General features: G+C 42.5%; 1 protein-coding gene across 3 annotated transcripts in view; it reads right to left on the reverse strand.

Moving 5' to 3' along the window:
• DEUP1 (deuterosome assembly protein 1) overlaps window positions 1-19568 on the reverse strand; it is a 147966-nt gene extending 128398 nt beyond the window's left edge. The window contains exons 1-2 of one of the 3 annotated variants that reach the window (XM_015461099.3): window positions 18649-18762; window positions 17508-17581 (exon numbers count right to left, since the gene is read on the reverse strand). In XM_015461099.3, the coding sequence (XP_015316585.2) occupies window positions 17508-17554 (47 nt within the window). In that variant the 5' untranslated portion in view covers window positions 17555-17581; window positions 18649-18762. Of the gene's footprint in view, window positions 1-17507; window positions 17582-18648; window positions 18763-19512 lie in introns of those variants that run through there. The other 2 variants (XM_015461097.3, NM_001206892.2) reach the window with 2 other exon arrangements.
• Window positions 19569-20448: the final 880 nt, after the last annotated feature.

Below are 20448 nucleotides of genomic sequence, written 5' to 3' on the forward strand. Positions count from 1 at the left end.
CATTTACAACAATCTGGATGAAACTTGAGGGTATTATGTTAAGTGAAATAAGTCAGGCACTGGAACACAAATACTATATATATTCTCTTATATGTGGAATCTAAGATACAGATACGAAAATGAAAGTGTAAGTCACTCAGTCAGGTCCAACTCTTTGTGGCCCCATGGACTATACAGTCCATGGAATTCTCCAGGCCAGAATACTGGAATGGGTAGCCATTCCCTTCTCCAGGGGATCTTCCCAACCCAGGGATCAAACGCAGGTCTCCTGCATTGCAGGCAGATTCTTTACCAGCTGAGCCACCAGGGAAGCCCAAGAACACTGGAGTGGGTAGCCTCTCCCTTCTCCACCGGATCGTCCTGACCCAGGAATGTAGATATATATATATATAAAATTGGGTTCATAGATACGGATAGCAGACTGGTGGCTGCCAGAGGTTAGGAGAAATGGGTAAAAATAATAACAAACAGAATTTAGCTCTCCTCTGGTGGCTCACAGTCCCCACGTGCACATCACACAGTGCTCAGCAGAAACATGATTAAAGCCCAAGGGAGAGGCTCCAGGAGAGGTCCCAGAACCCACTTTCACAGACGTGTCTGTGATGTCAGTCTGTTCTTTAGCCAATCGTCTCTCCTCAAACGTAAAGGAAAAATTTATCACCTCATGATCTTCAGGCCATAGCTTCATGGTTGCCCTTGTTCCAAATTAATTATTATATTATAGTTAAAGCAACTTTTTCTCAAGCACTTTTTTTGTTGTCCAAAAACTGTAATTTATTGTCACCATGAGGTTTGCTGACATAGAGGCGTTGCTGTGCCTGCTTTTACTCTATACCTGAGGTGGGGGCTCATATTCAGTCCATTCTTCACTCTCATTTGTGATAAGCTTAGTGTTAGGATGTGAAGAAAGTACATATCCCCTATTCCAATAAAGCATGCTTAGATGTACCTATAATGGCCTTATCCTAAAGCCTTCATCATAATAATCAAAGAAAGAAGTTTACAGAAATAAAATGCAATGTCACAACTTTCAAGTCTCAATGTTTTTTTAAGTCTAATTCTCATTTTTTTTTTTTTGAAAACATGCTTTTCTTTTTTTTTTTTTTTCTTATGCTGGACTCGCCAATTTCCAGTTTTGTGAACTTGGTGATCCTCCTCTGTGAAATGAGGACAATATATTTCATGGGATTTTTGTGGTGATTAAATAAGAATGAGAGAGCAAGGGGGGACATACCTCTCAAAAAAGTTTAGCGACTATTGTTATTTCTTTATCTTCATTGTTATTATAGAGTCAGAAGCAAATGTGACCAGAGACCCTGGTGAAAGCATGTGCGTGGAAATAAGGGGAGTTGTGATGATGGGGAACAAAAAACACTTTGAATTCCCTGGATCCTGCTTTCCACCAGGCATAAGATTGTGGATAATCTATTTCACCTTCTGAAACTCCATTTTCTGACCTGTAGCACAGGGATTAAGTTGTGGGGATTAAATGATATGATGAATATAAAAGCCATGAGTGGAATTAAGAGAATGGAAGTTCTGTTAAAAAGCCTTCATTACAGATAAAGTTTTTCTAGAAACTTCTCTATAATTATTCACATTCTAAGTAACATCTTGGTTCACAGATCAAATGAGGTAAACAGACAGTGAAATGTTAGCAAGCACTAACCCTCTTTCTTCAGCATGATCTCTATAATCATCTAAAAGTTTAAATAAAAAGTAAATATTAGTTGCTCAGCTGCGTCCGACTTTTTGCGACTCCATGGACTGTAGCCCCCCAGGCTCCTCTAGGCAAAAATACTGGAGTGGGTTGCCATTTCCTCCTCCAGGGGACCTTCCCAACTGTACATAAAGGAGACTTCATTAATGTGCATTAGAAGATACCCCAGGTTAACTGTCATAGAAAACTGTCTCTTGAGCCTTTAAATTCTATACCAATTCTACACCTCTGGTTGGCCGACTGTTTGTTTCTTTACTTAGGTTTTAAGGTGAATGACCTGGGGCTATCTGTTTCCATCAACCTGATTGCGAATCTAAAGGCACAGCTGAAATGTCTATTTTTCTTGCCATCCTCAGAAGAGATTACTGCAGATCTACTCTATGATTCTCATTCTTTTCAGCTTAAAATACAAATAGCTTATTATTTTTTGCAACCTATGTCTTATAATAAAGCAGTGCTGAAAAATTAAATAGCAGAATGTTCAGTTGCCATATAGGCTATGAAAATGATTTGCTGGTGGTGATTTTTAAGCTTGATTCTAAATAGATTTGTGAAGAATGGCACTTAGAAGACGTGGTTCAAATTTTGCTATTTAAAGTTTAAATAATTATCTGAAAAATAATTTCAGGTTAATATATAGAAACATATGGTGCAATTAATAGTAAATAAATGCTTACACATGCATTAGCTTAGATTCCTTTTTGTTTTTTATATTTCCTTTCTTAAGCCTATGGGAGAGGCTGAAAATAAAGTATATCTGGACACTTTATTAAGCCACTGAAAAAGAATAAACTCCAAATCTAATTTGTATCTAAAGTATACTGTTATCCCATTTTCAAAATCTAAAATTACCCTTGGTACTTTTTTTGATTACTTAAACATTTAATCATTGATTTCCACCAATAACCATAGCTTGGATTCCATAAGCCAATCTCTAAGATAATTAAAATTCCCTCCTGCCAAAAGGTCTATTTAATGAAAGACTGTAGAGTTAGTACCATATGAGGACAGTCATTTTACTCTTTTTCAATTTAAAAATACAGCCAGCTATTTCACTAGATCCTAACAGTAGAGTATTAGGCAAACACTGATAAAATCTGTTTTTCCAGTGCTAGAAAACTAAGAAATACACCGTTTCCTAAATAGTGAAAATTTCTAATGAAACTTGAGTGCCAGCTTGTTCCTGTAACTTCCTAATCGGTGTCTGCAGCTTGAGCTGCTGAACTATCCAACTACCTAGTCAACACTGACTTTCCCACAGGACATCTATACGCATGGCAGTCTTTACAAGTTCAAAACAGAGTGAGAGACTGTGCCACAAGCCTGCTCCCACTCCAGTCCGTCCATCTCCTTAATGGGCACCACTGCTACTCTGTGCCACAAACCTGCTCCCACTCCAGTCCGTCCATCTCTTTAATGGGCACCACTGCTACTCTGTGCCACAAGCCTGCTCCCACTCCAGTCCGTCCATCTCCTTAATGGGCACCACTGCTACAGCTGCTCCAGATAAAACCCTTCATGATCCCGGATTTGTGTTTTCCCCAAACCCCAGAACAACAGTCTATCGGCACCGCCTCCAGTATTCTAAATTCTGACCACTTCTCACCATATCCAGTGATAAAACCCTAGTCTGAGTCATCCTTACCACGTGTCTGCCTCGATCCTTATCGCCTACGTGGCTGGCTGTTTCCTCAACATCCCTCCTCCCTTTCCCCCATGCTAACAGAGCTCCAGTGTGTTATTCAGTATGGAACTGTGTCTGGCTGAGGACATGGCTACATCTCCCAGTCTCCCCTGAAGCTGTGCTTGGCCATGTAACAAAAGCTGGCCTATGAAATCTAAGTGGAAGTTATCATGAAGCTGTTGAAAGGAAGGCCACAGCAGTTGCTGTCGATGTCCCACTCATCTCTCATGCTCACCACTTCCGGACACTAAGCCTGATTTCCAGTGGACAGAACCTGCATTTCTTTGCCTGAGTGGTTCTCTTCCTCTTTGACTCCTGTGTGATAGACAGGTCAGAAGTGATGGGGAATTGAAGCCCTTCTGGGAGCAACCTTCAACCAATAACTGTTGGCTACTGGTGTATAAACTCCCACTTGCTTATTGGATGGAATAACTCTAAGGGGTGTGACTTATACAGTGCTTCAGAATTTCCCCATCAGGGTTTTGCCCCAGTCACCCTCAGCCATAACTTGGTTTGATAACTTGCCCTTCCTTGTTTCAATTCCTCAATCCTGTAGGTGACAGGCTGAAAAATGGCCCCCAAGATATCAGATCTGAATCCCTGAAACCTATAAATGTTATTTTATTTGGAAGAAAGTTCTTTGTCTAAATTAAGTGTCTTGAGATGAGGAGATTATCCTACTTTATCTGGGTGGGCCCTAAGAAAGAGGCAGAGGGAAATCTGACACACACAATAGAAGGGGATATGAAGATGAACCAGAGAGAGAGGTGAAGGCTGTGGCCTTAATGATCAGAGTGATGCAGCCACAAGCCAAGGAATGCCGGCAGTCACCAGAAGCTTGGGAAGCAAGGAACAGATTCTCCCTAGAGCACTCAGAGGGAATGTAGTCCTGCTGACACCATGATTTTAGCCCAGTGATACTGATTTCAGATCTTTGGACCACAGAATTGTGAGTGAATAAGTTTTGATTGTTTTAAACCACCAAGTTTGTGATACAGCAGTCATAGGAAACTAATAGTCCATACTTTCATCTGCCAAATAAACAACTTGTATCCACATCTTTATTTCAGCGCTTTGGCTTCCATAGGAGCTCCAAATAAAATGCTGGCAGCGCTGTTGTGCATTTACTCACCACCCTTCCTCTGCTCCCTTCCTCGAGGCAGATGTGCTGCTGGAGGTGGTTCAACCATCTTGCAATCATAAGGTGATGCCAGACAATAAAGCACACTGAGGGTAATAAAGCGGGAAGGTACATCTAGACCTGAACATACAGCCAATTATCTGAGCTTCATTTGGATATTTAACAGGCATCTCCAACCAAGCTTGCATTTTCTCCAGTCTCCCTTATTTTAATAAATGACAATCTTATTATTCCAATTGATGGGCCAGAAGTCCACTATCTCATTTTCTTCCTGCTCACCCCATATCTAGTCTATGATTTCTAAATATTATCAGCTTTTCTGTCACAACCTCCCCATTTGTCACTATTTCTACCAACCTGATCCAAATCACTGCTATCTCCCACTGAATTAGTCCAGCTTGTCTTTTTCTCCTGCCCTTGCTTTGCAATGGCCTAGTCTTAACATAGCAACCAGAACAAGCCTTTCAAAACATTAAGTCAGAAAATGTCACTGCTTTACTCGAAGTCTTCCAAGGACTTCCCATCCCACACAGTGAAATCTAAAGTCTTTACTAGGTCTGCAAAGCCGTATTTGCCTCTCTGATGTTCCTCCTGGCTTTCTCCTCTAAACACGCTGGCCTTTTTTTGTTGTTGTTCCTTCAAAATACTAAGCATGCTCCTGCCCCAGAACCTTTGCTTTTGCTGTTCCCTCTGTCTGGAAGGCCACCCCCAGGATGTCCATACAAAGACAGTTCTCTTCAAATGTCACCTTACCAGGTTTGCTCTGTAACTCTCTAGCCCCATGACATGTGGAACTTTTCCTCAGAGCCGTCATCACCACCCCCTGATAGAATATATCCTCTTTGATGTGTGATAATCTGTCCCCCTGCTCCATCGTCAGCTGCACAAATCCCTGATGGTACCCTACAGCCACAGCGTAGCTATGAACTGCCAACCTCCAGAAAGATAAAACCCTAATGTGTTTGGGTACTGTGTTCTAAGACTCTGGGTCTTATTTGAATGCTGTGTTTAATGCCTTTTCTGAGAAGGCTCCGGCAGAGGAGTGGGTACTACCTCATCACTGCCAGACGGGGAACCCCACACCCATGCCTGCGCCTCTGCTGCTACTTGGGGATGGGACTCGCGTCACTGCTGGGTGGTGGGATTCAGGCGGCCCACTGGCCAGGGGCCAACACCGCCACAGCGGACGGCAGGTGTGCCTCCATGGCCCCAGGGACACTGCAGAAGGTGGGCAGCCTTGTTAGCATTCACCCCTCAGAGGGTCCTGCTTTTCCTTGCCATTGTAAGTGTGTGCAACGATGCAGATCTCCCCTGGGACTGTCCATGAGCTGAGATCCGATGTGGGCGTCCAGGGCTCTGGGGTCACAGCACCCTACTCTGCAGCTTCTCACATGATGGGGACAGACTACGTCTGTACTCGGACTGTCCTTACGAGTCAGCTATTTTGCTGATCCACCCATTTTTCATATTCTTGAACTTTTAAAAAGTAGTCTATAACTTGAAAACCATAAGATTGGCATAAGATATTTGCATTTATTTCTCTTTTATTAGAGAAAAACTGGAAGCCATTTCCCTGCATGATTCTATAAGGCAGCTGGCTCTGTTAAGCTCTTTTTGTGCATAGCTTTTACATGAATGCCGTCTAATGAAACCACTTCCTCCCCCCACACCCCTGCCAGGGAAGAGAACTGACAAGCTTCTGTTTCCACCCCCTTCATGTTCTGGCACCTCTCTGTTTCACCAATTCTCTGACAAGAGGTTTGCAAGCATTCCAAAGTGCCAGACCCCCAAATGCCTGGAATGTCAGGTCAGGCTGAGTGTGCCTGGGTCCTCATAGATATGCCTGCCGCTGCCAAGTCTCTTCAGTCGTGTCCGACTCTGTGCGAGCCCATGGACTGCAGCCTACCAGGCTTCTCCGTCCATGGGATTCTCCAGGCAAGAACACTGGAGTGGGTTGCCATTTCCTTCACCAATGCATGAAAGTGGAAAGTGAAAGTGAAGTCACTCAGTCGTGTCTGACTCTTAGCGACCCCATGGACTGCAGCCTACCAGGCTCCTCCGTCCATGGGATTTGCCAGGCAAGAGTACTGGAGTGGGGTGCCATTGCCTTCTCCCATAGATATGCCTAGGTTTACACATATCATGGCTTTGTCCTTTTTTTAAAAAAAAAATGTAACTTGTAACTAATACAACTAACGTTTTGTAAACACTGTCCTATAAAAAGTACTATCTCACAGAGAGGTAATTTTTAACCTTTGCCTTAACAGGAGCTTAACAAGTCTCTCAGAGGAATCTTTCTCTCCCCTCCCTTTCCTTCCTCCCTCTATCGCCTTCCTTCCCTCCCCTTCTGAAGTGTTTTCCTGTCCTTTCAAAATCACTCACTGAATTCTTACAATCACTTACCACTGTGCTAACATTTCAGGATCTAACTTCAAACTCTGATATATCAAAATTTTACCCTAGGTTGGGCTTCCCTGGTGGCTCAGACTGTAAAGAATCTGCCTGAAATCAGGAGACCAGGGTTCGATCCCTGGGTTGGGAAGGTCCCCTGGAGGAGATGGTTACCCACTCCAGTATTCTTGCCTGGAGAATCCCATGGACAGAGGAGCCTGGCAAGCTACAGTTCATGGAGTTGCAAAGAGTCATACACGACTGACTGACTAACACTTTCACTTTTTCACCACTTTGCTTTGCTTCTTCAGAGAAATAAGAAACAAGAACTTGTTAAATGTGATTACTCTGGAAAGGAATATGTGTATTTTGTGGGAAATAAAGTATGATGTAGGGAGAATAAGATACCATGAGAGTCAATCAAATTAGAAAGAATTTTCAGTGTGCAAAAATAATACATTACAATTTACTCAACTACAAGTATATACTGACTAATATTAGAATTTTTACAAACTAATCAAAACTGTATTTAACTCATAGGAAACAGGCAAGTAAAGTTGTGATTATGAATATCTCTCAGAGGGAAAGGACACTCTGAAGGTTTAGAAAGTTGTTCATGTAGAAGAGCAATCTTTTGAAGGGTTTTTCTGAATTCTGATGTGAGAATGTGCTTTAATATTCATCTGACTTGGTCTCTGAAAATACAACTTTCACAGCAGATAAAAAATTTTGGTAAATCGTGTAGCACCTAGATTTTTAGAAAGGATTTGACAAGATTCTATGAACAATATCAATGAATAAGACATAAGTCACAGAGTAAAAAGAAGTAAATGATTCAGTAGAGAAAATGAGACTTTTGATTGAAGATGGAGGAACAAACAAATTTTGCTTCCTTCCCAAATCCTACTAAAATAAATAAAAAGAATATTTTTAACCTAAAAGGTTAGACCTACAAGGACAAAACAAAGGAGCTGGTACTGGAGAAAACCAAGAAGCAACCTATTAGGTATTTCCGGAAGTCAGGGGTGAATGCTGGCTTCCCAGCTTACACCTTGTAAGCAGAAGAATTTAGAATCATGTTCTCTGGAAACTGAGCAGCCTGAGACAGAAGAGACTAGCCTAATGACCAGACAGCAAAGACCCTGGTCAACAAGCCCTGCTCATGTGCACTGGGCTTCTTGTCAGCTTTTGATGCCATTATTCTTAAATAGGAGTAAGCAGTCAGAGATCACAGGCATCTGATGAAAGCGGTTCACACAGCGAGGTCTTACACAAGTGGAAAGACATTATTTGAAGAAAATTACACAGAAAGGGGAAAACTTCAAAAAAATTTATAATTAAGATACTTATCTCCAGGAAAAAAACAAAATGTGCAAGAAAGGAAAAGCAATCATGGTATGCTGTGATATATGGCTCAGAGGCGAAGAGTATTTACAAAGCTAGAGGTATTTATAAAGTCATAACAAGGGAAACCGAATACTGACCCAACCAAAACGACAGTGTATTGGTAGAATGAGGAATGGGAAATGAGTGTGTGTCTGTATGTGCACATATGCCCATGTTCACACACGCAGCAGGTAAGATTATGAAAAATAAGCATTGTGGATGTCAACAGATACTGATCGAAACTGAAATATCAAGAAGTAGCAACGTAAAGTTGTTATTTAGAGATATGGAATAAATATCAAAAGAATCAGCCAAAGAACTGAAAGTGGCTGCCCCTGGGGAGTGGAGAACGGGGGCAGGGACAGGGGACGGCACTCTTTCCTTCTTGGTGACAGTGGAAACCGAATGGTTTTTAAATTACACACATGAATAACTAAGTAAAGGAAAAATCTAGCTAAGTGTTTTTCAGTTAGAAAAGGTATTTTAAAGAAAAAAATCCATCATATGTGCATTCACTTATACAAGGAAATGACATTTTTCAAAAACGTCACTCTAGAATTCAGACATTTGGAGACTCTACGTATGTGTTTTTATTGACCTTAGCGTTGCTCAATGCATTTGTAGAATTCCTATCTAGAAATTACCTTTAGAGATAAGTTTATTAAACACAAGATTTAATAATCTTAAATATATTAGACTACACAGCACATTGGACGTGGTTACGCTGAGCCCTCAGCAAGTTGTAGCTGCACTGTAATTGGCGGACTGATTTCTTGGGAAAACCTAATTGATTTCTCTTTGAGAGTAGCAGAGGTTGGGAGAAAGGCTGGGCTGGGAGCAGTTGGGGTTTGGAAAGAGACAAATTGCAGGATGTAGAGAAATATACCAGAGTTACACCCCACAGAATGACTGACTATAAAGGAGTTAATATAAGAAGAGATCACTTCAAACACTTCTACTTGTATTTTTAATGAGTCAATGGTGTATTATATTAATAAAGAAAAGCAATTTACTAAGTAAAAGGAACAATGAAATAAACATACAAAAAAGAAATATTGGAAATAAAAACATTATTGTCAATACTCAAAATCTCAAGAGAAGCAAAAAAAACAAACAAAAAACAAACAAAAAAAACGAATGCAATCATTGCTGAAATAAAAATGAGAAAATGGAAGAAATCCCCCCAGAACATAGAGCAAACGATAAAATGATGGAAATTATGAAAAAAAGGAAAAAGATATAGGTGTTCTAGGAGATGAGAATGAAACAAGATGGGGAGAATTATTAACCAAAGAAACAGAAGAAAAATTCACTGTGCTGAAAAACTTTGAATCTTTAATAATAAAAGTGCTCACCAAATGCTTTGAAGGGATTGAAATGGATCTATACCTAGAAAGTTATCCTGGTAAATTTGTAGATTCCAAGGATAAACAGAAATCCAATAATTATCAAGATGCTAAAAAAGAAAGAAAGGGAAAAAAAAAAAACCCCAAGAGAAAATGAGACTGGTATTGGACTTTCCATGTAACACTTTACACTTCAAGACCATGGGACTAATAACTCTTACAGAGTTCCTGTATGAGAGGAACAAGAAGACATCTGGACATGAAAAAAATTAAGAGGTATACCACCTCTGGTCATTTTTATTAAAGTAGTACTTTATTAAGGAAGTACTTTAGTCAAATTAAAAATGAATTTTAAAAAGTTTAAATTAAGAACAAGGAAGATTCTATAAAATAGTAATAATCAATGCAATCAAATTTATAGCTGCTAAAGAGAATTCTTAAAAGAGGAATAAAATAATTAACATTATCCTATATGTAATCATTTATATATAAGTTAATAGTCATCAGGACTAGAAATCCAGATTATTTCTTGGAGGTGGAATAAGCAAATGCAGAAGCAAAAACAGTACTAAAGGTGAAGTCTTACCAGGGTTGAGAGAGGTCAAAGTTACAATTAAAATTCGGGAAGCCAGAAGAGGAATCCAATTTTAAATGTTTGTAAAAAAATGTAAATTAACAATGTGTAAACTAGGATATAGAACTTGTAAGAGAAAAAGAAGAAAGCTAGATAAGACTAGTAAATATTGGGAAAGCAAAATGGATCCAATGTTAATATATTAATGATTATAAAACCCTCTCTTTAATGGGGAGGGAGGTTGGAGGGGGATTCAGGATGGGGAACACATTTACATCCATGGCTGATTCATGTCAATGTATGGCAAAAACCACTACAATATTGTAAAGTAATTAGCCTCCAATTAAAATAAATAAATTAAAAAAAAATCCTCTCTTTAATTGCAAAGACCTTCCAACTGAGGTGTATACATGCATTAATCTAACCATATGCTACTTATAAGAAACACATATAATATTAAAAAAAATGATTGAAAATGAGGGTATGAGATAATAGAAAATATATATTAGTCTCTATACCCGATTCCAGCACAGAGCTCCTAAAACCCTTGCAGTTTCCTAAGTGATAAGAACACTAGGGGCATCCTTTGCTCTAATATTGGTCTTAGACCTTGGTTCTTGACACCCAAGTAATTTTCTGGGTGACAGGAGTTTCTTTTGATCTGATGAGGCAACTCTGGGCAGGCTCCTAGATGATTCCTGGATTACGGCTGGTCACCTGAAAGACCAAGTCACTATGAGAGGTTTGGAATTTTTAGTCCCACCTCTACCCGCTCCATTCTCTTGAACAGGGAGATGGGCTGAAAAAGGAATTACTAATCAATCCTGGTTACATGATGAAGCCTCTATGAAAATCTCCAAAGTATAGGGTTTAGAAGCAACAGTTAGAATTGGACATGGAACAACGGACTGGTTCCAAATTGGGTAAGGAGTATGTAAAGGATGTATATTGTCACCCTGTTTATTTAACTTATATGCAGGGTACATCATGAGAAATACCAGGCTGGATGAAGCACAAGCTGGAATCAAGATTTCCGGGAGAAATATCAATAACCTCAGATATGCAGATGACACCACCCTTATGGCAGAAAGCAAAGAAGAACTAAAGAGCCTCTTGATAAAAGTGAAAGACAAGAGTGAAAATGTTGGCTTAAAACTCAACATTCAAAAAACGAAGATCATGGCATCTGGTCCCATCACTTCATGGCAAATAGATGGGGAAACAGTGGAAATAGTGACAGACCTTATTTTGGGGGACTCCAAAATCACTGCAGATGGTGACTGCAGCCATGAAATTAAAAGATGCTTGCTACTTGGAAGAAAAGCTATGACCAACTTAGCATATTAAAAAGCTGAGACATTTCTTTGCTGACAAAGGTCCACCTAGTCAAAGCTACGGTTTTTCCAGTAGTCATGTATGGATGTGAGAACTGGACTATAAAGAAGGTTGAGTACTGAAGACCTGATGCTTTTGAACTGTGGTGTTGGAGAAGACTCTTGAGAGTCCCTTGGACTGCAAGGAGAGCCAACCAGTCCATCCTAAAGGAAATCAGTCCTGAATATTCATTGGAAGGACTGATGCTGAAGCTGAAACTCCAATACTTTGGCCACCTGACGTGAAGAACTGACTCCTTGGAAAAGACCCTGATGCTGGAAAAGATCAAAGGCAGGAGGAGAAGGGGATGAGAGGATGAGATGATTGGATGGCATCACTGACTCCATGGACATGAGTTTGAGCAAACTCCATAGTTGGTGATGGATAGGGAAGCCTGGTGTGCTGCAGTCCACGGACTCACAAAGAGTCAGACACAACTGAGCAACTGAACTGAACTGAACTCCTGGGTCGGTGAGCAGGTGTAGGTGCTGGGACAGCAGTACACCCCTTTCCACATACCTTATCCTATGCACCCTTTCCATCTGGATGCTCGTCTGCATCCTTTAATAAACTGGATGAAAGTAAGATTTTAAAGTTAAGTGTTTCCCCGAGTTAGTGAGCTATTCTAGCGAATTAATCAAATCCAGGGAGGGGGTCATCTATAACTGTTTGGTCAGAGGCACAGATGACAACCTGGACTTGCAACTGGAGTTTGAAGAGGGCGGCAGGAAGTCGTGTAGGATCAAGCCCTCAGCCTGCTGGGTCTAATGCTATTTCTGCATAGACAGTGTCAGAATCAAGTTGAATTATAGGACTCCCAGCTTGTGTTCCAGAGAATTGCTTGGCTGGGCCAGAAACATCCATATATATGGTGACCACAAGTGTCAGAGGTGAAGTGTTTCTATGAAGGTAAAGGAGGCACACAGGGAAGACAGACACAGCAGGGAAGAACTGAGGTTTTTCCCCACAAAGGGAGGAGAAGATGGAATTTTGTCCTTTATAAAAGGGATGAACAAGGCTATTACAGGCTAAAGCAAGTTAAAAAGAAAACAGAGATGGCAATATCAGCAACAAAAAAGTAAAATTCAAATAAAAACCATTCACTTATATTTGTGAGATATTCTATACGGCTAAATCATACAATACACCAAGAAGATATAACATCCGTGAACCTCAATATATTGAGCAACAGAATACGGAAATACATAAAATAAAAACTATCTGAAATACAAGAAGAATTGGACAAAAATCACAATTATAGTAAAGATCTTTCTTAAAATGTGACAGCTCAAATAGACAAAAAGGTAATAATGAATTTGAAAGGCACACAATTTGAATGTAACAATTAAACAGTTTGATTATATATCTAAAACTTTTAAAACCTTTTTTCTTAAGCAAAAGAGAATATATATTTGCTTTCAATGCCTAAAGGACATTTATGAAAGTTGATCACACAATAGATCATAAGAATAATCTTTATGAAACCAAAATATCATAAAGGTCATATTCTATGACCATAGATGTAGGGGGGTTAAAAAGTAATGAATAAAAAAATAATTAAAACCTGAAGTTATATCTGGAAATTATATCTCCCAAATATCTACTGAGTCAAAGAGGAAGTCAAACTTGAAATAATAGACAATTTAAGAAAATGAAAGTGGGTACACTAATCCTATGGCCTGCAGCAAAGCTGAGCCCAAGAGGAACTCCAGCTTTAAATGCTTATGTTATTCAAAGAAATCATGAAAACCAGAAATCATGAAAATAACTGAATCATATTTTCAACTCAGAAATCAGAGCAAGATAAGTAAAATAAAACATAAAATGACAAAGTAACAAGAGTAGAAATTCAGGAATAATAGAAAAAAAGAAGAATGTAGACATGGTTCTCTTATAAAAATCAGATTTTTTACTCATTCTATAATTATTTATGTCCTGGGCACACCACTCAAAAAACAAGAAGGGCAAACTTAAATGTGATCGTTTCATTTAGAAGGAGTTCAAGTTGATTATTATGACACAAACACCTATACTGGGGAGGAAATCTTGGATAAACAAAAACCAAACCCTATTATAAGCCAGAGGTCACAGAATAATGGCTCACCCACGTCATAAATGCTCTGTGTAAAAGCTGCCACCTGAGGCCTTTGCATTTTCTGTTCCTCCTGTTGGGAACTTTCTTCTCACAGACATAAAGCTCTGCTCAAACGCCACCTTACCAGGGAATCCGTGAGTGACCACCCCATTCACCGTCCATTTCTCCGTCCTCAGCCTGTTTATTCTTCCTCCTATATTGTCACCCTGTTTATTTAACTTGTATGCAGAGTACATCATGAGAAACGCTGGACTGGAAGAAACACAAGCTGGAATCAAGATTGCCGGGAGAAATATCAATAACCTCAGATATGCAGATGACACCACCCTTATGGCAGAAAGTGAAGAGGAACTCAAAAGCCTCTTGATGAAAGTGAAAGTGGAGAGTGAAAAAGTTGGCTTAAAGCTCAACATTCAGAAAATGAAGATCATGGCATCTGGTCCCATCACTTCACGGGAAATAGATGGGGAAACAGTGGAAACAGTGTCAGACTTTATTTTTCTGGGCTCCAAAATCACTACAGATGGTGACTGCAGCCATGAAATTAAAAGACACTTACTCCTTGGAAGGAAAGTTATGACCAACCTAGATAGCATATTCAAAAGAAGAGACATTACTTTGCCAACAAAGGCTCGTCTAGTCAAGGCTATGGTTTTTCCTGTGGTCATGTATGGATGTGAGAGTTGGACTGTGAAGAAGGCCGAGCGCCGAAGAATTGATACTTTTTAACTGTGGTGTTGGAGAAGACTCTTGAGAGTCCCTTGGACTGCAAGGAGATCCAACCAGTCCATTCTGGAGGAGATCAGCCCTGGGATTTTCTTTGGAAGGAATGATGCTAAAGCTGAAACTCCAGTACTTTGGCCACCTCATGTAAAGTGTTGACTCATTGGCAAAGACTCTGATGCTGGGAGGGATTGGGGGCAGGAGGAGAAGGGGACGACAGAGGATGAGATGGCTGGATGGCATCACTGACTCGATAGATGTGAGTCTGAGTGAACTCCGGGAGTTGGTGATGGACAGGGAGGCCTGGCGTGCTGCGATTCATGGGGTCGCAGAGTCAGACACGACTGAGCAACTGATCTGATCTGATGGCCCCATGAAACATGTTTCTATTTCCCACGAACGTACAAAGCCCTTGAAGGAGTGGTCTCTGCTTTGTTCACCACTGTCTTTCTGGTGCTTAGACCAGTGACTGGCTCATCAAAGACTTTAGACACATGTTTGTCAAATGAAGGTTGCCCCATGAAACACCTACTGTTATGTAGGTGACACCGTTTGATATGCACATTCTACATCCCTGATGAATGAGGTTTCATTATCTTCATGATCTAAATTTTTACATATTTCTCAATAGTGCACGGGACAGAGGCAAAGCCGACCTGGTTGTCCATTCTTTGGAGACTATGCTCAAGGAGGTCTGCTCCCATGTCTGCTGTGGTGAGCTGTGGCTTCCACATGGAAACCTGCAGTAATTCTCATTCACTTCTGGTTTGCAATTACACTGTACCCAGACAAGCTCTATGGTTTCCTACTAAGTTTTGAGTTCCTTAAAGGCCTTTGTATGAGTCAGAGAGCTTAGTGTTGTGCCTGGCATATGGTCAGTCTTCCATACCTTTTCCCAAAAGAATGAATGATGAGAAATAGCAGTCTCCATGGCCTCAGATTTGCAGGAGTGAAGTGCTATCTGATACCCAGCCGAGGTTTAAGACCTTCGGTCTGCATCTGAGCCTTCAGTGCCATTGTCATACCAGGGGTCTACCCCCTCTCAATCCAGAATCCTACTTTGGCTGTGCTACGGACACCAGGCAGGCCACTCCCCACGTCTTTCTGCCATCCACTTACAGTGCAGCGAGGAATGCTGGGATTGGAGCCGGACTTATCTGAAATCAAATCCTACCTCCTTCAGTAACCCAGCTGTGTATTCTAGGGCAAGTTCCTGCTTTATTTCTCTTTCTTTCTACCTTTCTAAATTCAGTGTGACAGAGGCTGCTAGCTGTCCACTAATATCCATTCTTCTTCCTTTCATTGAGTGTGTGTGTGCTCAGTTGCTCAGTAGCATTCAGCTCTTTGCAGCCCCATGGACTATAGCCTGCCAGGCTCCTCTGTGCATGGAATTTTCTAGGCAAGAATACTGGAGTGGGTTGCCATCTCTCACTCCTTTCATTATACTTCCTCTAAACTTTAACGGACTACACGGGTGCCCAGTTAGAGACCACATTTCTCAGCCTTCCTTGCAGCTAGGTCTTGCCCAGGGCTAAGCTCTGGTCAATGGGAAGTGAACAGAAGTGAGGCTTGCCACTTCCAGGTCATACTTCTAGGAGGACTGGTCTTCCTCTCTCCTCCTGCTCTTCCCCCTTCCCTCCGGCAGGAGCACGGTCATGATGGTGGGACCTAAAGCAATCATTTTGGGCCCAGAGTTGGAAATCATGTAGTGAGGTGGGCAGAGCTGCCCTACCAGCCCTGGTCTGTTCATCTCTGACTTTGTATATGAAACAGAAATACTCCTCAGTCTTTTTTAAAACCCTGTATTTGGGGGTCTCTTTGTCAACAAGAACTTAAGACTATACCAACCTCTAATACACTCAATTCTATTGTAGAATGAGGGCTGTTCTGAGGAGGAGTATGCTGTAGAAGTTTATAAGGCATAGCTTATTATCCAGACTTGTGCAGCTTTGCTTTAGCCTGTTGTCAAAGTCACAGTCTGAGCAGAATAACTGAAAGTGAGATACCTGGAGTGGTTTGACTAGTGTCGTGGTCACAGTCGATATCAAGCATATGGTAACCACGATCCAGCCCTCACTTTCTCTGCTCCCCCCACCCTCCAAGTTCTGGGGGCTCAACTGGTGGTCAATTGGCTAATGAAACAGTAGAAAGAGGAATCTTTATGATGCTGGTGGCAGGGAAGGGGTCAGGACAGACATTTGTCAAAAAGAATTTACTTTTTTACAATGGCAGATGTCATACAAACTCTATTCCTTATTGCTTCCTGAAACTTTTGAGAAAATACCAGTTCATGCTGCAGTTTTGAGGAGCTTCCTGGTGGCTTAGTTGGTAAAGAATTTGCCTGCGATGCAGAAGACCTAGGTTCAGTCCCGGGGTCAGGAAGATCCCCTGGAGAAGGGCATGCTAACCCACTTGAGTATTCTTGCCTGGAGAATCCCGTAGACAGAGGAGCCTGCCCCATGAGATCACAGAGTCCAACACAACTGAGTGACTAACACACACACAAATCTGTCTGGAAGCTGTGTGTTTTGAGTCCCATTTCAAAGGCAAACTTCCCTTGTGGCTCAGCTGATAAAGAATCTCCCTGCAATGTGGGAGACCTGGGTTGGAAAGAACCCCTGGAGAGGGGAAAGGCTACCTACTCCAGTGTTCTGACCTGGAGAATTCCATGGAGTCACAAAGAATCAGACACGACAGTGACTTTCACTTTCACTTTGTCAAGAGCAAGCCTAGAGGGTGCCTGGACACTCAGTACAGCAGAAAAGGAGCAAGCCAGCCGGGAGCTGTTGCATTGTGGAAACGCAAGAGCATGTGAGGCCCATGTGGGTACCCATCACCCCAAAACACTGGAGACATTCACTAAAAGATGGAAAATGGTGATTTCTGAGTACAGATCCATAGTCAAAACTGGAAAGACTCAAACTATAGATTCTTAATTATTTCTCTCAGCCTCCTCACCAAAAATAATTGCTACATCCTCCATTAATACTAGATTTCCAAGTTCACATGCCATCAGGGAGATTTTGGCATTGTTAAGCACCAACTCATTCAAAAGAAATGTCTCAGCACTTACCCCAATGTATTATGGGTTTGGTTCTCCATGTCAAGAAACTGCTGCATCTGGTTTGTATTTCTTGATTTTTAAACCTGTGAGGGGGGAAAATGATCTAGATTCCTTAAACGCTCACATTATTAACCTCTAAAACAAGAAAATTTTGCTACTGGCAAACCATGTTGTTCTATGAGTTTTTCTGAGTGTAGTAGCTCTTGGTTCCAACAAAATGTAGAAACTTGCACATGTGTGTGCAGGTGTGTGTGTCACATGTATTTATGATACTGGCTTAGTGGTGAGTTGAAATAGATCCTACTGACTTAGATGAACATTCATTTACTATCTACTGAACAACAGCTTGGTGCCAGGTATTCCGCAAAGAGCCAGCACATGAGGTAAGTAAAACCAATTCCTGCTCCAGGCCACTCTCAGCTGAACGTACTCAAGATTTCCTTCCTTGTGGGTCCTCTAAAGGTTTGCCATTGTTTGAATAGACTCTTTCTTTGTCCCTGTCTGGGTTCGGTTACAGTGAGTATACCGTGAGATTTAGGACAAAAAGGTTAAGAACTGCTCACAGACTGAAATCTTCCAGTTCCTCAGTGGCTTTGTAGGCACTGCTCACCCTTTTAACAAAATAAGGATGTTCGTACTTGCCTAAAGTGAAAGAAAAGAGTTTTTTCCCAGTAACAAAGTTTTAATTAAAACATAACCTATGAGGATAAATAGTCAAGTACTGAAATCCACTTCAACTTCTCTGAATGAACGTTAAACCGCATTCAAGGTGGTAGAAAGAGAAAACTTGCAGGCTTAAGCCACCCTGAAAGGAATTTAAGAGAGATCCAAAACTGCGAGGGAGCGGAAGGGCAAGGAGCAGAAATGGGAACAGAAATTTGACCCGTTCAGGTGGAATGAGTTGATTTTCTAGGTTCTGAAATCCTTCACTTTAACATCAGGGAAAGTCAGGATAGACGAGCCAGGTGACTCGCCCAAAGTCACACACCTAGAACCTAGACCTTCCAATTTAGAGCGAACCTGTCCTGAACTCGCAAAATCGGACCAAGCCTGTCTCCACCCGCCCCGCGCTCGCGCCCACACCTCAAGCTCGGCCAGCCCGTTAGGGCCCCGGGACAAGCCGGGACGGGCCGGGCTCCGGGGGGATTACCTGCGCTGTGCCGCGCTCTCCGGGTCCGAGGCCCCTAGAGTGGCAGCGCCCGGGCCTCTGGCAGCCGCGAGGGCCCGCACCCGCCGCCGGGCCCGCCTGCAGCCCGCCGCCCGCGGTCGCCATGGAGACGCGGCCGCGAACCGCCGCGGGGGGGAGGGGCTCGGGGGCGCGGGGCGGGGAGCGGAAGGGGGAGGGGACGGACTGGGGGAGCCCGCGCCGCCCGCAGTCCTGGTTTGGTGCCGGCTCAGTAGCCGCGGGGCTCCCCGGGGCCGCCCTCTCGGTCATTTCCTCTCCGTGGACTGCACTGCCCGACAGGCGCACAAGGAGGGCTTGTCGGATGGATGAATGAACCAACGATCAGAGGAGCAAAGTTTAAACAGCTGCGGGCAGAGGGGTTCTGCATCCAACCTCCTTAAATGCCTCTGGCCTCTGCCCTGCCCCCTCACCCCCTTGGGCTTCCCTTGTGGCTCAGCTGGTAAAGAACCCAGGTTCCATCCCTGGGTTGAGAAGATCCCCAGGAGGAAGGAACAGCTACCCACTCCAGTATTCTGGCCTGGAGAATTCCATGGACTTTACAGTCCATGGGGTCGCAAAGACTTGGACACGACTGAGCGACTTTCACTTCACTTCTTTTCCCCCCTCTTAACCACTTTTAAGATGACCAGAAATAGACTTAGGACAAAGAGAGTTGCCTTTCTAGTCGCCGACGTGTCCTCCAGCTGGAAAGAGCTGGATTTACTTTAACTGCATTGCTCAGTGCTCAGCTACTCTGGTCGCTCTAACAGAAGCAACTGCATCTGTCTTTCCGGTGGAGCACATTGGTCCCTCCGACAACTTCAAATAAGCCGGAGTAGACAGTGTTACCTCTCTTTGAGGGAGAAGGAAATAGCTCCGAAGTGGGGAAACCCAAACAGAACTCTGAGTGATTGATTCTAAATTCTTTTGTTCACTAAATTCTGAGAATAATTGATGACTGAGAAATGGAACATTCCTGCCATATTAGTAAACAAGGATGTCACAGTCATGAACCTGTGAATTTCTGAGCCCTAAGGGCAACCAGGAAGGGAAACAATACATATAATACTGCAGCCATTAGGCTGCTGCTGCTGCTGCTGCTGCTGCTAAGTCGCTTCAGTTGTGTCCGACTCTGTGCGACCCCATAGACGGCAGCCCACCAGGCTCCCCCATCCCTGGGATTCTCCAGGCAAGAACACTGGAGTGGGTTGCCATTTCCTTCTCCAATGCAGGAAAGTGAAAAGTGAAAGGGAAGTCGCTCAGTCCTGTCCGACTCTTTGCGACCCCATGGACTGCAGCCCACCAGGCTCCTCCATCCGTGGGATTTTTCAGGCGAGAGTACTGGAGTGGGGTGCTGCAGCCACTCCCTAAGATGAGCACTGAGCAAACACACACACACACACACACACACACACACACACACACAATACTGGGCCCAGATAGCTGAGATGCATATGAAAGAAATGAGCTCAGTGAGCCCAGACTGTTATATCTTCCCCTACATAGGAAAGCACTAAATTCCTTAACTTGGGAAATACGGTTTCCTTTCATTAACAATAATCTCTTGATAGGGGCTTCCCTGGTGGCTCAGTGGTAGATAATCTGCCCGCCAATTCAGGAGACGTAAGAGACTCATTCGATCCCTGGGTGGGAAATATCCCCTGGAGGAAGAAATGGCAACCCACTCCAGGATACTTGCCTGGGAAATCCCATGGACAGAGGAGCCTGGCAGGCTACGGTCCATGGAATCGCAAAAGAGTCAGACGTGACTTAGCAACAACAACA

This window comes from Bos taurus, chromosome 29 (genome assembly GCF_002263795.3).
Source record: "Bos taurus isolate L1 Dominette 01449 registration number 42190680 breed Hereford chromosome 29, ARS-UCD2.0, whole genome shotgun sequence".
NCBI lineage: Eukaryota > Metazoa > Chordata > Mammalia > Artiodactyla > Bovidae > Bos > Bos taurus.